Source organism: Carya illinoinensis, chromosome 1 (assembly GCF_018687715.1).
Source record: "Carya illinoinensis cultivar Pawnee chromosome 1, C.illinoinensisPawnee_v1, whole genome shotgun sequence".
NCBI lineage: Eukaryota > Viridiplantae > Streptophyta > Magnoliopsida > Fagales > Juglandaceae > Carya > Carya illinoinensis.
The window spans coordinates 57,388,837-57,406,602 of NC_056752.1; the positions used below are offsets into that span (position 1 = coordinate 57,388,837).

The 17,766-nt window shown below is 35.8% G+C and overlaps 3 protein-coding genes across 7 annotated transcripts; 2 read left to right on the plus strand and 1 right to left on the minus strand.

Moving 5' to 3' along the window:
- Nucleotides 1–280: 280 nt before the first annotated feature.
- On the plus strand, nucleotides 281–6,389 carry LOC122292285. Of its 5 annotated transcripts, none has more exons than XM_043100561.1 (12): nucleotides 505–648; nucleotides 940–1,134; nucleotides 1,207–1,249; nucleotides 1,644–1,697; nucleotides 2,306–2,369; nucleotides 3,263–3,319; nucleotides 3,493–3,599; nucleotides 3,695–3,733; nucleotides 5,058–5,146; nucleotides 5,260–5,338; nucleotides 5,643–5,690; nucleotides 5,936–6,389. In XM_043100561.1, exons 2-12 carry the CDS (start codon nucleotides 1,031–1,033, stop codon nucleotides 6,014–6,016), a joined length of 765 nt encoding a protein of 254 aa, XP_042956495.1. In that variant the 5' UTR covers nucleotides 505–648; nucleotides 940–1,030; the 3' UTR covers nucleotides 6,017–6,389. The 5 variants fall into 5 exon arrangements, with proteins under 5 accessions (XP_042956479.1, XP_042956473.1, XP_042956495.1 ...); XM_043100552.1 differs by having other exon boundaries at nucleotides 943–1,134; XM_043100539.1 differs by lacking the exon at nucleotides 940–1,134 and having other exon boundaries at nucleotides 287–648.
- Nucleotides 6,390–8,920: 2,531 nt separating this feature from the next.
- On the plus strand, nucleotides 8,921–12,202 carry LOC122292310 (protein trichome birefringence-like 33). The gene is made up of 6 exons (XM_043100583.1): nucleotides 8,921–9,207; nucleotides 9,312–9,528; nucleotides 10,598–10,769; nucleotides 10,910–11,109; nucleotides 11,198–11,356; nucleotides 11,548–12,202. Exons 1-6 carry the CDS (start codon nucleotides 9,030–9,032, stop codon nucleotides 11,885–11,887), a joined length of 1,266 nt encoding a protein of 421 aa, XP_042956517.1. The 5' UTR covers nucleotides 8,921–9,029; the 3' UTR covers nucleotides 11,888–12,202.
- A 3,534-nt stretch (nucleotides 12,203–15,736) lies between these two features.
- LOC122292317 (abscisic acid receptor PYL4-like) lies at nucleotides 15,737–16,830 on the minus strand. Its single transcript, XM_043100596.1, has one exon. It carries the CDS (start codon nucleotides 16,672–16,674, stop codon nucleotides 16,063–16,065), a length of 612 nt encoding a protein of 203 aa, XP_042956530.1. The 5' UTR covers nucleotides 16,675–16,830; the 3' UTR covers nucleotides 15,737–16,062.
- Nucleotides 16,831–17,766: the final 936 nt, after the last annotated feature.

Genomic DNA, 17,766 nt, shown 5'->3' on the forward strand with positions numbered 1-17,766 from the left:
ATTAAAAATTCATTATTATTTTATATAAATTTTATATTTATATAATTTTTTTTTTAAAAATTATATGATATTTTTATATTTTACTATTATAAATATCATTTATCTTATTAATATATTAAACATATCAATGACCTTTGACGGGCCTTGTGGGCATCTTTGATCTTGGTTTCTAGGGCCGACTTGAGGCTTAACCATCCCCACCCTGGGCTAGCCTCAGATCCATATGTTATTACATCCGAGAAATTTGTTTAAGCTCGACCCAGCCCGGGACAGTAGGAGTTTAGGTGCTATTGCTTCCTGCCTCCCGTAGTGGCATTGCCTCGCATCTCATTTGCAAACTTTGCCCGGACGTACCGTCCTCGCGAGCTGCGATGTTCCCGTCGAATCGCTTGCAGTAGTTGCTTTTGTTTTTTCTTTTTAAGATTGGAAAGAGAGAATCATTTGGTGAACGATGATAATTGTATTTGACTCTCTGAAAGGGCTTATTTCCTTTACCTTTATTCTCTCAACAATTCTTTACCGAGTTGCATCCCTGAACTCGGTCTCTCCTGTCTGCGAACTCAGTGTCATCGATAACTACAAGCTCTACAACTATAGCCTGGCCACTCCTATTCCGGAATTTCCTCACGGGGTTCTCAGCGAAGATGGGTACTCTCTCTTTCGAAAATTTCTCTTCTTGATCTGGATATAGCTCGTTCTTCATCGTTTTCTTCTTGATATCAATGAATTTTCATTTTTATTAAATTATTGGAATGCCATTCGTGGGATTTTAAGTGAAATTTAGTTGGTCCTTTCGTATGTGGGTTGTGGAAGAAATTTTATTTTTGTGTTTAAACGTTGAGGGATTTCCGTTCTAATTATGCTCAACATGTATGTTTTATGCGAAATAAAATTCGAGCAATCATTGATACAGAAATCTGTTTCCACTATTTTGTTAAGTAGTTTAGCACGGTAAGGCCGACGTTCTGAATCTGATGGACGAGAGCTGTTTAACTTTGGGTTTCGAATAGTAGTGGAGCGAAAATTGGTTATGGTGGAAGAAGATTTGAACGTTAAGCTTTACAGCCCGTCAAGGAGAGCAAAAAAAGGCACTTTGTTTTTCGTATTTGCATCCACTGTGCCATTGATTATGATGTATGGATGTACTCTGCTGGTATTCTTTAACAAATTATTTGTTAGTTTTGTTTATAATAGTTTTTCATGCAGGTTTTACAAAGCGGCTGTAAATGAGACTGTGGTTTGGTTTCAGGTTGGCCCCATCAGGTTACATTTTGTTTCTTTGTATGCGAAGTACTTCCCTTGCCATTTAATTTATTCAGGGGTCACTCTTTTGGCCTAATTTCTCAAGGTGTCAACACTAAACACTATTGCTATTTCAAGCTCGTCTGCAATGGTGTAAATAGAAGGCTTGTTTTTTTTTTAGCTAAGTTGGAGAACAGGAAATGACTTGCAGGCAACAAGCTCACTAATTGTGGGTTCAGATGCATTAATCCTGCATTGGACTCCAGTGAGGCTGTCAACTGTGAATTAAAACTCACTGCACACCTTTCATTATCATGATGATCTCTTAAAAGCAATTATGCTCGATATGTTTCATTTAAAGTCTATTCACTATTTAGTTTCTTTTATGGTGTGTGGAGCAGCTCTGCGATGGAATGATTTTCAATCATGACCTGCCTAAATGTGTTGACTGCTGGGTAAATGTTTCTCAAATCCTACTAATTCCTTTTTTGTTTACCATGATAGAATGGCTAATTATATACCCTATCTATCTTAAGTAACTTATGGTATGCTCATTCATATGGTACAGTTATAATTTTTGTTGCCCTATTTTGAGATGTGGTCAGTTTTTCTTACTAGGTTACTCAATACTCACTCTTGTCCCTTTTTTAGGTTGGGGGGGAGTTCTATGTTTTCATGTATCTCCTTTTAAGGACCAAAGAGATAAGGTGTTTATAGGAAATGTGACTTCTATTTAATCGCTTTAAATAATGCAAACTAAATGAAATTGAAGCTAAATTTGTTAATCTTAGATCATAAACAATAATGGTTTTGGAGCAGATTTTGGATGTATAGATTGTGATGTAATTGTTACAGTTAGAGGGTACTCGATACTAGGAAGCTTTAGTTGAGTATTTCTTGGAATTAATATGATAGATGGGATGCGATATTTTTCTCATTCCAGTGAGCTTTTTATTTTATTTTTATAAATTAATTCCAACGTGCTTTATTAGTCTGCCAGTTTACCAAGATAGTAATATGTTTACAATTAGAGATTCTTACAGTGTTTCCTGCTTATTTGTAGGACTGTGGAGGGCCATCACGTTGTGGCATGGATTGTAGTGCCCTCGTGGTGAACAATAGAGGAGGTAATTGTTGTCTGAGGCTTTGCAGCCTCTGACTTAACTACAGATTTACTAATTTATTAACTGGAGAAAGTTGTTCATGATATGGAAATAGGTGTGAGAATGGAAGTGAATGTCTTATGCAAGTATGAGATGTTATTTGAAATGGGAGTCCAGAATTTGTTGCAGATACTTGATATTTGCTCTTACATCTCTCATTTCACCATATTAGGATTTAGGGTTGTGTTACCGATTAAAAAAAGGATTTAGGTTTGTGTCAAAACGACCTTCTCCTAATCTTTTTCATCTTGGTGGCTGATGTTCCCTTGTTGGTGGTAAACATGAATTGAGAGGAATAGTGTGCATAATGGGAAATTTTGAGGGGTGGTTAGGTCAATGAGATCCTCACTTGGGGAGGTTTATTTTGTCAATCCTCTTCTGGAAGGGTTGGTTTTGGTTTCCGAGTGCTTGGGTTAGTGGTTGGGGGAAAGGTTATTCATAACTTAAGGTTTTATTATTGCTTATTATGATGTCTCTACCTTAGCTGTGAAATTTTTACTTTGGGATTTGTTAGTCATTATAATATCTCTAACTGAGAGGAGATGAAGCATTGCTCTAGCCAGGGTGGTTCGTGGCAGATTGGAAAGCAGAAAAGGCTTTGCATTTTTTTTTTTTCCACATAAAAAAGGGCAGGAAATTTCATTTCCATGTTGGTGCAGTGGTGCTGCCGGAATCAGTTGAACTGTTCTATAAAACACACACACACACATATAGATAAGCAAAACCGTTGCCTAATGAAGGGCCTTTCCCGCTAATTAAAAAAAAAAAAAAAGAATTTAAGCGTCTTTATCCTTCAACTGTAGGTTATCTTGGGTGATAGTTCTTATTTTTCTAATAGAATCATGTTCTAAATGCAGGTTACCATGTCTGCACTACCATTGGTCATGCCTCAAGTACTGACATTAAAATCATTGGTAAGCTTATTTAGTGACCTCATCCAGAATAAGAATAATCTCCTCTTGTTAATTATGTTGCTTGGTTAGCCTTGCTTGTTATAGTGTCCTAGATGCTATGGTGTAAATCATTTCATAGCATGCTTCTGTTTGTGAGTTAACTTAGAGGTATAAACGGTTTAAAAATATTGCAGATAAAAAGAATCCCCATGCTGGTGTCATCGTTAAGATGTCCAAGACTGGTGCAGAGCTCAACTGTTCACTCTCTGTGTCTGTTATTTGTGATTCAAATGCTTTTCAGGTGGGGTTCTTGTTCTATTAGTATCCTGAGGTTGATTGCATTTTCTTGGGTGTTTACATATCATGTTCATGTCATTTTTCATATTTCTATTTCAGGGACCAAATTCACTGGAGAAATTAGGAACCTGTGATTATGTGAGTGCTTGGAACCCTAGAAAAAACTTTTATTGCATTCATACTTATTCCTTTATATTATTTGAAAAGATTGGTTTTTAACATCACATCACCTGCTTCCTTGAACATAAACATTGTCATCTCTGTATGCATGCACGCGCTCATGTGCACAAATGTATGTGCACATTCTACATCATTGATATTGTTTTTTTACACAATGGTGATGAACTCTAAATAAAATGGCTCCTAGACGTCCCATGAGAACAGGATGGAGGTTAAATTCATGGGTTCAAGACCCATCAGGCGTGTATATAGATTACTAATAAAATAAAAGCTGCTCTTGAGATAGTGATTCATTTTCGGTTATTAACAATATTTGAGAGGACCTTTGATAAATGTGGCACAATGAGAACTTAATAGAATAGTTTTGAAGTTTATTGGGCTATTCCTGTGTCTGAATACTCGGTAATGATTATATGAATAATTCGTTAGAATATGATGCTTTTCTCCACACTCTGGGCTGTACACTGTAGTTCTTTGGCCTTCTGTTTTCTGCTTTAGCTGGATCCATATTTATTAGCTCTGATGGTCTTGACTGTTGAACTTTAACTCTGAAATACAAGGAAAATGAACTTATTATACGATCTGAAAATGTTTGTAATGGTGGTACCAATATCTCCTTGCAAGTACTGTTTCAATGTGTTAGATGCTACAAGCAACCTATAACTAGAGTTGAACGCCACATGTTTCAACTGGGACTTACTGGCACCCTTTTTTGGCCAATGTTGGGGAGATGACTAATAAATTGTTGTATTTCATTCAACTTATAAAAAAATAGGCATGTTTCATGTAGATTTCTGAGTCCGTTCCACCTGGTTTCTTCATGTTGATAAACTATCACCTGATTTTGTAAGTGTCTTTAGGCTTCAAGGCTTCAGTGAGTTCGTTGCCAACCATATTTTTTTGGACTGAACCAATCAATTGCAAATCAAATAAGAATAGAAAAGAAAGAAAATCACTATGCTTGGGATGATATGCAAACTCAGGACTGAAGAAGTGTCCAATTCATTATTTGATTACTAATAAATCTGTGTTCTTGTGTCCCGGCTGAATCATGATTAATGTGAAATGGAAGGAAAATGTTGTTATAACATGTGGTGATGTTGGAGAGGGGGAAGGGGGCAGGATGAGAGGAAATCAAGTGATCTATTTATTGCTGTATGTAGTTTAATGCAGTTATGGATCTCAACATCTTTTACTGGCAAATGTTTTCTAGACATTTGAAAGTAGATTAATCATGTATACATCCATGATTCAAAGTGATTGAGGTTCATTTCTCTGACAGGCTACGATGATGAGGCATCCTTCTGGTTGCGCCAAGATTGTCCAATTTCATGGGAAAGGGTGGGGTTGGTTTGGAACCTTCATAACCATGTAGGTTTTTAGCATGCTTCTCATAAGCGTTTAATTTTACTCATACACAGATTTTTGGTGATCCCTACAATATTTTAAGGAGTCATATTGATCATTTTATTGCTGTGGTTCAGTGTGTTGTGCCTTTTTGGAGGGTATTTTCTGGCCGGTACAATTTATCGATATTTCTTCCTTGGAGTTCGTGGAATAGATGTATGTTATCTTTCTTAACCGGTTCTTCTTGTTATGCATGTAAATACATATTAATGCATGATTTTGCCACATATTTTGCTTATGCATGTATGTATGCGGTACCGAGTCTGTGTGTGTGCGCGCGCTGCCAGATGCACAAAAAATTATCATCCACTGTTGTCTTAGTACTACTGAGACAGTAAAACTACGTTAATACTTATCACTCTATAAGAAAGGGATGGTAGTCTTCATGCGCAGTTGAAGCATCTAAACCTGCCTTGATGTTTTGATACCAGTTGTTAACTTCATTTCTCATCCGGTTCAGATTATCCCAAACTTGGACGTCTGGGCCAGTTTACCTCAAAGAACACGGGTACTCCTACACTTGTTTGCTTCCCCCCCCCCCCCTCTTTCAATTGTTTGCTTCTTCTTCTTTTCTCTCTTCTCTCTTTTTATTTTTCAATTTTTTTTAACTGTTTTGTCTCACATGTATGAACAAGTTTGTAATAAACGATCTTTTTTCTTATTCTTTATGAATGCTTGCTACTTAATAACCTAACCGTTCTCTCTGATTTTTTCCCCTAAGCAACTTACAGTACTCTTTTTTCCTCTCTGCAGAGTTCGTTTGCATCTATGGTGCAGAAAGTTAGGGGACCTTCTCAGGGCCATCGGAACTCCTATTCTCGGGTCAACTTCTGATAATATACATTTTCCATTTAGGATTCTACTGGAGATTTCATATTCTATCATCTCAGCTCTGCCATGAACATTCAACGGACAAGTGCAACGTATTGGTCAGTTTTTGGATAGTGACCTGCCGGCAAATTCCAATGGCTTCGATGGAGAGGATCTCTTTTCATCTGCGGCAGAATTAGGACTATTGCTTGACATAAACCACCGTAATGCTGGCTCTTTCTGGTAACTTTTCCATCCCGGTGTTTCTCATAAGAGATATTCAATTGTAATCAAAGTTGACCATAAATGGCGCTATAAATTTTCTTAGCTTTTGTTTAGCATTTTGAACGTAATGTTTTTCTCATGACCTTAATTTACACACCTTGTTATTTCTAAACTTGTATCTACAATTGATTGGAAGAAATTTCGCAAAAGATTTATGTCTCGTACCAAAAAAATAAATTAAAAATTGTATAAACTCTAGTGATTAAAAAGGGGGAAAAAAAAAATACACTTTAGCCCACGAACTTCCACACCTTCTGCAATTTAACCATCGACTACCAAAGTTGTTACTTTGCCTCCCAGTTTGAAATATATGTTACAATTTAGGTTAGATGGATAAAATATAAATGACATGACATGATTTTACAGCTGAATCTTAAAAGAAGATGATGAAAATTACGGGAAGTGGTTCTTTAGAGGGTAAAATGATAACTTGACAGTTTGGTGATCATATTATAAAATGAGTGATAATTAGAATTAAATTAAATTTCTCCAAAAGAACAAGTGTGCGCGCGCGCGCGTATGCCTTTTGGATGGATGGTTGAGGGTAACTTCAATTTCCATGAAGTTGTCACCTCCTAATAAAATGAGCCAAAAGATTCAAACGCTACCGAAATAAATCGCCAGAGGAGGAAATATCTGGCTGTGCCTTTTTCGTTCATCAATGAGAGATCCAAAACGAGGAAGACATTTTTTTTTTGAGAAAAGTAAGAAGAACCAAAACAAGGAAAACATACGGCATACCTGATTGAAAAATATTCTTCTTATGTGTTTGGCTTTCTACTCACTCCTATGAACCGACACCAGCAACAATGGCTATGTTAAGTCGTGTTGAGAAGGTGAAAGGGCTTGCGAGGACAAACGTTTTGGGTGGAGATTACCTGCTCAAGTTATCTTAAATGTGCATGATGTATGAGGGGCTTCCTCTAGTTATAAATTATAATGCAAGTAAAACAGAATAACGCATTGGGACTCTTTAGCCAAACCTAGAAGGTTTTGCACTTGATACGAGGAAGAACTGGAGTAGCTATCCATCATATTGTAAAGGCATAACAACAATCAAAGCTTTAATTAGAGCATGAGCATGGCTGTAGGATTGGTGGGGAATTGGATATCTATAGCAAACATACTTCCTCTTTCCACATCAGTGCACATATTACAGGCCATCACATGCATTAGCCCAATCTATGCTCTGGCTCCACGTTTTCCTTCTGTTACCTTCGCTTATCAATAAATTAACTATCACTGACAAACGACATATAATTATGTACATATATATGTGTGTGTATATATATATATATATATATATTTGTGCGCATTTTTTAGAAAAAGGATGAGAAAAAAAACATCAAAAGAACCAAAGTGATGTCCCCATCTTATTTTATAAGGGAATCATATAATAATGTGGATGGGATAACGACGGGTGCGAAATTTTTAAGAACGACCACTTGAAAGGTTTCAAAGCAGGGGCAGCATCTCTCTTACACAAAATAAAATACAAAATAAAAAAATAAATTAACAATAGTTAGATAATAATTAAGGGAGCGGCTACTATGCCGCCTAGATCATACTGCTGGACGTGCTGTCTAGTTGGTTTTTTTTTTCACATTTTTTTAATTATTAAATAAAAAAAAATTACACCAATATATTTAAAATCACTTTTTTAATCACTAAGTAAAAAAAAAAAAATGACCAACGGTCAAACCCAAACGGCATAATAGCTTTTTCCAATAATTAATATTCAGTTAAACTAATGAATTTGGTTGATCAATCTCTATTGTGCATCCGATTATCAGCTGTCCTATTTGTTTCCAGTAAGGATCGATATTCGGGCAAATGGAGGGGGAGCAGGTGATGAGTGCCAACCAACTGAAACTGAAATGTTACCAAATACCCCAACGCTCTTCTACCTAAATTTCTTTTTATATTTCAATAATATTTGTTAGCTTTTTTTTTTTAGTCTAAAACTTATCATTTGATTTTATATTTTAAGGCAGTTTGATTCGCAATGTTTGTAACCAAGACATGAGTCTTACCTTCAAAGCCAAGCGACATTATAACCTCCCAGATCACCATCAATCACCCACTACCCTTCTTCATCACGCCTTTCATTCTAATAATTTAAAGGCAGTATTTCCTTTTTCGTTTTTCCTTTTTCTTTTTCTTCCAAAGCTCTAATATGGGAATTGATTTCTGTGTCATTTACCAAAATACTCTCGAGTCATAATGCATTTGAGTCTGTGACAAGTCAAAAAGCAAGAAAAAATCATTAATGCCTTAAATTCATTTTGTTATATGATCATTAACGTTTCTCACATAGAATAATGTAATAAATATATATATATATATATATATATCCAACTGAGAAATTCTAGCAAGCATATATGCCAATCTGGGTTCTTTTTACTCGAAAATGAAAACGCTCAGATTTACTCAATTAAAAACAAGAATGTATTAATGTACTTTAACAAATGTAATGATTTTACAGAGCATATATTATACACACGAGCGAGATGGCATGTCTTTGCGTGTCAATTACCATTAAGTACCTGTAAGGTTAAGATGGAGATCATGATGTGCATAACAAATAGTTAGCGTTTTTATAAACTTTATATTAAGCTGAAACACATGCATGCCAACATACCATTGACATCTCCAACCTACATGGTTCCTATATTTATTAAGCATAGCAACATGTTAGCCCTCATCAGATCAGGCACCCAACAGAGACTTTCATACGCATACATACAAACAAATGAAGCCACCGCTCTTGGCTTCCTCTGTTCTCCGGAAGGCTCGTATCTTTCCCTACCTTGTCACCTTACTATCTTTCATTGTTTTCGTCGCCGTTCTCTACGGCGAGGATTTCATTTGCCTCTTCAGCCAGCCACTCCAACTCGGCTCTTACCGATACCAACCCTCCACCAGAACCGGTGAGTAAAAACTGATGCCATTGATGTTCAGAAACTTGAGCTTTTCACTAACGAGTTGGGTTTCTTTTTTCTTTTTCCTTTTTTTTCGTGTGTTTTGGGGTTAGAGAAGAAGTGGAAGAAGTTGCCGTTCGCCTTAGGTAAGACCGAGGAGGGGTGTGATGTGTTCAGCGGGAGGTGGGTTTTGGACGAGTCGACTCGGCCTCTTTACCAAGAGTCGGAGTGTCCGTATATACAGCCACAGTTGACCTGCCAGGAGCATGGACGGCCCCAGAAGGATTATCAGTATTGGAGATGGCAACCTCATGATTGCTCTCTTCCCAGGTCTGTTCAAAAATATTAACGACAATCTTGTTGATAACTTTAAAACGGTTCAAAATCTTCAACGATTAAGGCACAAATTAATTAAACAGCATTTTTTTTTTAAAAATTATTGAGGAAAACAAAATGCTTATCATCGTGATCTTGTCTGAAACTGAAGGCACGTACGTACTTGGTTTGTAAACACAACCAACGTACGTGCGTTCTAATAGATCAGACAAATGTCGTTTTTGTGAAAGAAAAATACATTAATTATATATGGCCGTATAATTAAAGAATCATATACCGTTGAAATCTCAGATATATGCTTCTTTACTTTATGGAAATTAATAGGTATATACTTTACCTACATATGGCCGTGTAATCAACTGTAGTTACATGGTAAATTCATGGAAATTAATCACCGTTGATTATACCGTTGATTTCCATGGTAAATTCGTGGAAATTAATAGGTAGAAGATGCACGACTAAAAAACATCAGCCAGCACACTTACTTTAACGGAAGTACGCCCCTCTCTCCCACCTGTCCGTGTGACGGTGTACGTCGCATGTACGACGGAGTTCCGCCAGAAGTGGGACACAAAGTCAGGCTTCAGCCAGTGTCGGTCATGATAGTGCGGGCCCTTCTATTCTAGTTTTACCTAAATTATTTTCAGCCAATAGATGGGCTTGTCGGCATGGCCCGCCATACGTTCAACGAAAATGTTTTCCATTCTATAGGAGCCCAAAATCAAGATTTCGATAATCCAGTCCGGACCTGTCTGAGGTTTTTGTTCCTCGGCCATGAGTCGAAATCTTAAAGATGGCAAAGAAAATAGGTTTAAAATGAATCTTTCAATAATCTTTCAATTTGTTTTTTTCTGGTCGCGTTCATTATACCGGTCCTGTGTTACTTTTTGAATTTGATCATTTGAACGAGTGGTCTTAGAATTAAGCACTTGCAAGTCCTTTAATTAACTAATCCAATGAAATACATACAATTTCCAAGGAGTTTTATATATGTTGAATTATACTTTTCTTTTCCACTAATGTATTGCATGTAATGTTCCTTTCTGAATTTTATAATACATAGTTTCAATGCCACATTGATGCTGGAGACACTCCGAGGAAAAAGAATGATGTTCGTCGGAGATTCATTGAATCGGGGTCAATATGTTTCATTTGTTTGTCTTCTTCATTCAATTATACCCAAGGGTGCCAAATCCATGGAAACTTTTGATTCATTGACCGTTTTCACAGCTAAGGTGACATTCAATTCCTACTTTTAATTTATATTTATTTCGATCTCCAGTGTTCACATTTTGCTCTATTGTTATCTAAATATCGTTCCTTTCTTCTTTCTTTTTTTAATTTTTTTTTTTCCTTTTTGATTCCCAAAATTTAGGATTACAATACCACAATCGAGTTCTATTGGGCGCCATTTCTTCTTGAATCAAACTCAGATAATGCTGTTGTTCATAGGATATCTGATAGGATTGTTAAGAAAGGATCAATCAATAAGCATGGCCGACATTGGAAAGGTGCTGATATACTAGTATTCAATACCTATCTTTGGTGGATGACGGGCTTGAAGATGAAGATATTGTTAGTTCTTGTTCCGAAAGAAATACTTTTTTCATGAATTCCCCCTTCCTAATTAATCTTGTTCTAATTAATGGTTTAAAATTCTCAGGCTGGGATCTTTCGATGATGAAGTGAAAGATATTGTAGAGGTGTCAACTGAGGATGCTTATCGAATGGCAATGAAAAGTATGTTGAGATGGGTGCGGAAGAATATGAACCCTAAGAAGACAAGGGTCTTCTTCACTAGCATGTCGCCTTCTCATGCAAAGTAATTAATAACTATTCAACGTATCAAATCTTGATTCAGTTATTCTTTCTTTATTTTTATATGATAGGCACAAAAATAGCATATATATATATATATATAGCTCGTGAAAACATATAGGAATATATATGTAGGAATCATTCATTAATATACTGGTTGGCGTTTATAGTATTGCGCTAATATTTTGTGCTCAGGAGCATAGACTGGGGAGGTGAACCAGGTCTCAACTGTTACAATGAGACAACTCTGATTGAAGATCCCAATTATTGGGGCTCAGATTGCCGGAGAAGCATAATGCAAGTGATAGGAGAAGTATTCGATAAATCGAAGTTTCCCATTACATTTCTCAACATCACTCAACTCTCAAGTTATCGCAAAGACGCCCACACTTCAATCTACAAGAAGCAATGGAGCCCATTAACTCCTGAACAGTTAGCAAACCCTGTTAGCTATGCTGATTGCGTGCATTGGTGTCTGCCTGGTCTTCAAGATACTTGGAATGAGCTTCTTTTTGCCAAGCTATTCTATCCTTAATTAAAGTCGGTCAAAATTTGAGATCAAACGCTCTTGCCTCTTTCAGATGGCCTCGTGGAGTACTTTACTAGGAGAGCATGCAATTTGTTTCATTTTAACCTAGTACGTACTTCGTTTGAAACAGTGACTTTGAAAGAAGGGCACTGTGGGGAGAGAATGAAAGGGATTAAAAAAAAAAATGTCTTTACGTGTAAACTGTAAAATAATAGTGTGATTGTTGCACAGGGAAAAGGAAGAGCAAGAAAATTAAATTGATTTTTTGTAATCAAAACATAAAACTAAAAAAAATATGAGATGATCGATTTTGGTCCTAAACCTATATGTCAGATTCTAATTATGGATCATGTCGGTTAAATCTTGGAAATATATATATATATATATATATATATATATATATATAAACACTTCAATTTTACATTCGAGGATATTATAAAATGATTGTAATGATATAAAAAAGAAAATTTCTACTATTTATTTTCACACCACATATTTAACATAATTTTTTAATTTTTTTCTCTTATTAAATATATGGTATATGCAGAATAATAAGTAGAATAGTTTAATTAATTTTTATTAAAAAAAATATAATATATAATATGTAAAAATAATGAATAGTAAAATTTTATAAGTCCGCCGCCCTATTCACATTAAAGGAAGTCTCAGGGCTTAAAATAGAAAAAAAGGGAACTGTTATATCTTACATCTTAATGAATGAATGCCCATGTGAATAGGTTGGTGAGCTCCATTAATGCAATTTCGGGATGGAAAAAGTCCCCTTGTCGCTGGGGTTGACTGTTGGGTAAAAAATTATTATTATTTTATTTAATAATTAATAAAATAATTTTAAATATATTGATGTATTTTTTTATTTAATAATTAAGAAAATGATTAAAAAAATATAAAAAAAAAAAGAAAAAAAAAAAAAACACTGGGCGGTACATTTGAGGCCGCATAGTAGCCGGCCCCTTTGGGGAATGCCTATTCATCGGACGTAAAAGAAGTCTTTATGCTCCGAAACGGTAATTGTCACCTTGCAAACTACGTGATCATTTACCTTCATCTGATTCTATTCAACTTAGTCTACAGCGTGCATTTTCCTGGCTTGGCGCTGCATTTAATCTTACTTACTAACTATTGTATAAATTATAAAATAATTATGAATTATATTAAATATATAAGTATAAGTAATTAAGTTACATATTATATATTTAATTATATAAATCGCGTCATGTTTATATTATTAATTAATATATATTTTTTATTATATGAATGGACTTTAATTGAAATGTTTAACGAGTCGACTTGAATATGAACAAAATTTTTTTAACAAATTTTAGTCTAATTAAATTTAATTAAATGTGTAACATTTACTAATCCAACGATTATATATTATGCGGATAATTTTACACTAATCGAGTTGGATTAAAATTTGACCAAACGGATATTGAGCCGCTGTCGAAAATACTGGTTAAGTTGATTTAGTTATCCAGTTGGCAGCATTCACTTGCTACAGGGGTTGGCGTGATCCCCGAAACAAATTTGCCATCTTGTTTCCACCCCTAGCTTAAATCTCGATCTCTCTCTCTCCGTTCTTGGACTCCAGGTTGTAAAGGAATACCACGTGGATATTTTGAGGGTGGCCCGGCCCCTCCAAGTTTCAAGCTGAATTCCAGCACTTCACTGGCAAGCTAGCGCTATCGATAAACGACAAGGTTTAAGAGACTGCACGCGCAATGATAATCTCGAGGCCGCTGTTTTTTTATTTTGTTAAATTGAAAAGTGATATGAACTCCAACCCATAAAATTAACAAACCTTCATTCTTCTTCCGATGATATGCTCTTTAAAATAATTTGTTGGCGGACACATTACACGAATACTTCTAACGTTTTGGTCTATTGGGGTTTAAATTATGGAAAGAGCGAGTCATATGGAACTGGAAGAGATCAATGGATATATATATATATGGACTACATTTTTTAGAGAATTTGTAATTTTTGATGCTGCTAGCTAGTAATTAGTTTATTATATACTTTATACGTGCACAGCCACAAGATTAATGTATATAAAAAAAATACATATTATTTTCCTTTTTTTTCTATTAAGCTAAAATTAATGAGTAAAGAACTGAATCGTACAGTACTTTATCTTTCAATTTACATCCTTCTAAGTTCTTATTAAACATACAAATGAAAAGATATATGTATATATGTTTAATTTTATCGTATATTCATTTTAAAAAAAAAAATTAGAAGGGATAACTCATTCTTCAAACACAATTAAAAAAAAAAAATAGTTTTGAGTTGGAATCGAATCAATCGATCAAATATTGATCAAATTGGTGAGAATGAATTTAAAATAGCCAATTGAACCAAAATTGATTTAATTTTCCGATCGAATCGACTTTATAATTAATAAGAATTAAACCATTTTTTCGAGTAATGTTGCAACTCAAACTATAGAACGGACAAAGCTTAGCGGCTTTGCCACGGATATAGTACCATCATATGCGAGTTTTGGACGTTGCTGCAGTTCGAGGTTACAGCATATCCTATATATTAGTTATATATATATATATATATATGCTCTTACGTACAGCAGATAGTGCAAGACAAAGTACAAGTTCCAGGACATCTTACGTACATTTAATTTTGTCGACTGCACCCACTTCTTTGAAGTGGTTAGCGGTTACCCATTAATTTATGATCATCAAGTGGCTTTGCGTCGCTTGAATGAAATCTACTTAAAAGCAGGAATAGCCTGATCAATCTTCAACATTTACCGCCACCGCAAGAAAAAAACACCCACAATCAACATGTGACCGTGAGTAGTACTAAATTAAATAGTCAAGGGATGACTTTTATTCCGATTTCCGGGTGTATAACTTTCCTGGAAAAAGTATTGTCCAGTCAAATCACTCGTGGGAAAAAAGGAAATGTGTGGCTTTTGATTCATTATCTTGTGCAAATAAAGGGGGACATTAAAAGCCTCCTTGCCAACTTGCAAGCCAACTTGCAAGCTGTGACCCTTTCAAGTTCCAACACAAAACATACGATACTGGGGAGAGAGAGATAATATAAAGAGAGGTGGAAATAACAAGTGGCCTTTCTTTTTTCTACAAGGAGTACCAAGTTGCAGTGAAGCTGTTGATACTTTCAATGCAAAGATCAATATTTGAACGTGGAATTCAAACTCTCCGTGCATGAGCTGAAGCGGAAAATTCCCAGTCCTTTAAAAAAGGGCAAAAAACAATGACGATGTTGCAGTGTTCTTCTTTATCTTTTCTTCGTATAGACTAGAAGCTTCAAGGAAACTTACAAAACCATCGGCCATGCTGTCTGTCATGCACTAATTACCAATGATTAAGTACATGCGCGATAGGATTAAATATTGACGCACTGAATTAAAGGACATTGAAATGAAGATTTATCATAATCACCATCGAAAACTGCTTCTATTACTGTTTGCGATGAAGAAAACACGAGGTAAATATAGCAGTATATGATCAGCGGCTTGGAATGACGTTTAAGATTATGATATATATCTTGAGGATATGGTGAAGTACCATTAATGGATCGACAACGATTCCCTGTATCGAATTCCGGCGATCGATAGATTAATTAAACGCATCCCACGTTATCTAATTTACTAATAAAAGGGGCACATCGATCCGAATTCCATTACACTTCAGATAAAAGTTAATTAGTTTTTGTGCTTCATGAGTTGCCATGACTGATTTTCTTCTCTAAGAAATATCTCCTGCAAACTAGGGTTCATTGCTAACCCTTACATGAATAACAAGACGAGAACATAACATTAATTAAGAAAAATGGAAAACATGAAAGCAAACGTAGAGGGAGAGTTCACGATGACTATATATATAAAACACATCTTCCAAATTACATGCTCAGATGGAACAAAAAAACAAAAAAAAAAACGCTATTAATCTACCAAAGAATCGATGATAAAGGGAAACAATCTAAAATATATACGCAGGAGTAAGATGCGTATTTTATATATATGATCAACTCCAACCATTGCCACCTGAGAAAGTCTTCAGAATAACCTAACTACGAATATTCCATGTGCGTCTCAATGATGATGATCCATGATACACGATCGATCCGACCAATATCAGAGACCAAAAAAGAAAAAAATCATGAGCATCATATATTTGTTAGTTTCTAGCCATATTCTCAGCGATCTGCGCCAAAGATTGTAAATTGCAACGTACTATCGTATCCACAAACACACACGTCTCATCCTTGGTATTACCAGGCGGCACATCAACCACGTAGGACTCAATCACGACCGTACCATTTCCGGCGGAAGATGCCGCGTGAAGGGTGGTAACGGACCGGTAATTGTGGAGGCGATGGTCCCCACCGACGACGCTGAAGCTGAGGACGTGGCGCTCGTCGTCGAGGATCTCTAGGCGCTCGGTGCTGAAGGCGGCGGGCAGGCCTGACACGACTTGGACCTCGCGGAGGCTGCCCACGTCGCCATCGCCATCGATGACGTGACAGCTCTTGAGGAAGTGCTTGTAGGCCTGCGGTTCGTCGAATCGTCGGACCAGGGACCAGACGGTGGAGACGGGCGCGTCAATGTTCTGGACAACGGCGGAGCAACACTGGTTGGGACCCAACATGTGGGTGTGGTGGCTAGCTACGGAGTCGGGTACTGAGTGGAATCGGTTGTGAGGGAGTGCGTAGGTTTGGGATTGTTTGTGGGGAATGAGGGTTGTGGTTGTGGTGGGAATGGTTCTGTGAAATTGTAGTGAGGAAGGCATATTTTCTTTCTTTCTCTGCTAGCAGCTTCTCATTTATTGGTTTAATTTCTTAGGAAACTTAGTACTGCTGCTTCAAATACGTGATGGACAGCATATATATTTGTAGAGAGAGAGAGAGAGAGATTGGGTTATTGTTTTTTTGTTGTCCACTTGTATTAATTTGGCTCTCTCCAGTCCTCACACTCAGAGAGAGAGAGAGAGAGAGAGAGAGATGCTTTTAGACTTTGGGAGAGAGGGAAGGAGATCTAGAGGAGCAGCTTTGATCACGCCGGCCGGACTTGCAAGTGGACCGTCAAGTTGCAACTAACTTTGTTTTTTCAGCTTTTAATTATCCTTTTCTTTATTCCTAATCCTAACCACAACCCTCCCAAATTGTTTCTTTATCCGATCGATCTTAAATATTATTCGTATTATATTTTACTATTTTATTGGCTTAATTTTCAAACTATTTTTATTTTGTTAAAGCCTGCAGAAGACTGCCGACGGTCTATAATAACACATCCATACATCCATGATCATTTAAATCAAGTTTCTTTAACTACGATCTGGTGGATATATAAGAGATCGAGATGGCTAGCGCCGCGCGGTCCAATTGCAGCCGTCGTGTACTTTGTCGCCAAAAAACTTTCAAACGCACATGGTTTTATGTGCCATTATGCAAGAAAATTTTTATTTATAGTCATTTTGTCTATTATTTTTTATTTTATTAATGCGATTGATTATATATTAAAAAAAATTGATTTAGCTAATTATATTAATGAAGTGTGTAGAAAATACGTAAAAGTAAGTGTATGTAGCATTACTTATTGAAAAAATTAAAAAAAAAATAGTACTAAACATAAATGAGAAAGTAAATAAAAAAATTCAAATAAATTTAAAAGAGATCATAAATTTATAAAAATTAAATCAAAGATAATAAAAAGGGAAGAAAACATTGAGTTTATATACAAATCAGTATTTTATTTGAGTTTATTATGACGTAGTTGTCCAAATTAATTTATTTCCACGCCTAGATAGACAAATTTAAAATATGAAGTTAAAATGAACGTAATAAAAAGTTAACAGAAGTCATAGATTTATACTTAATTATTA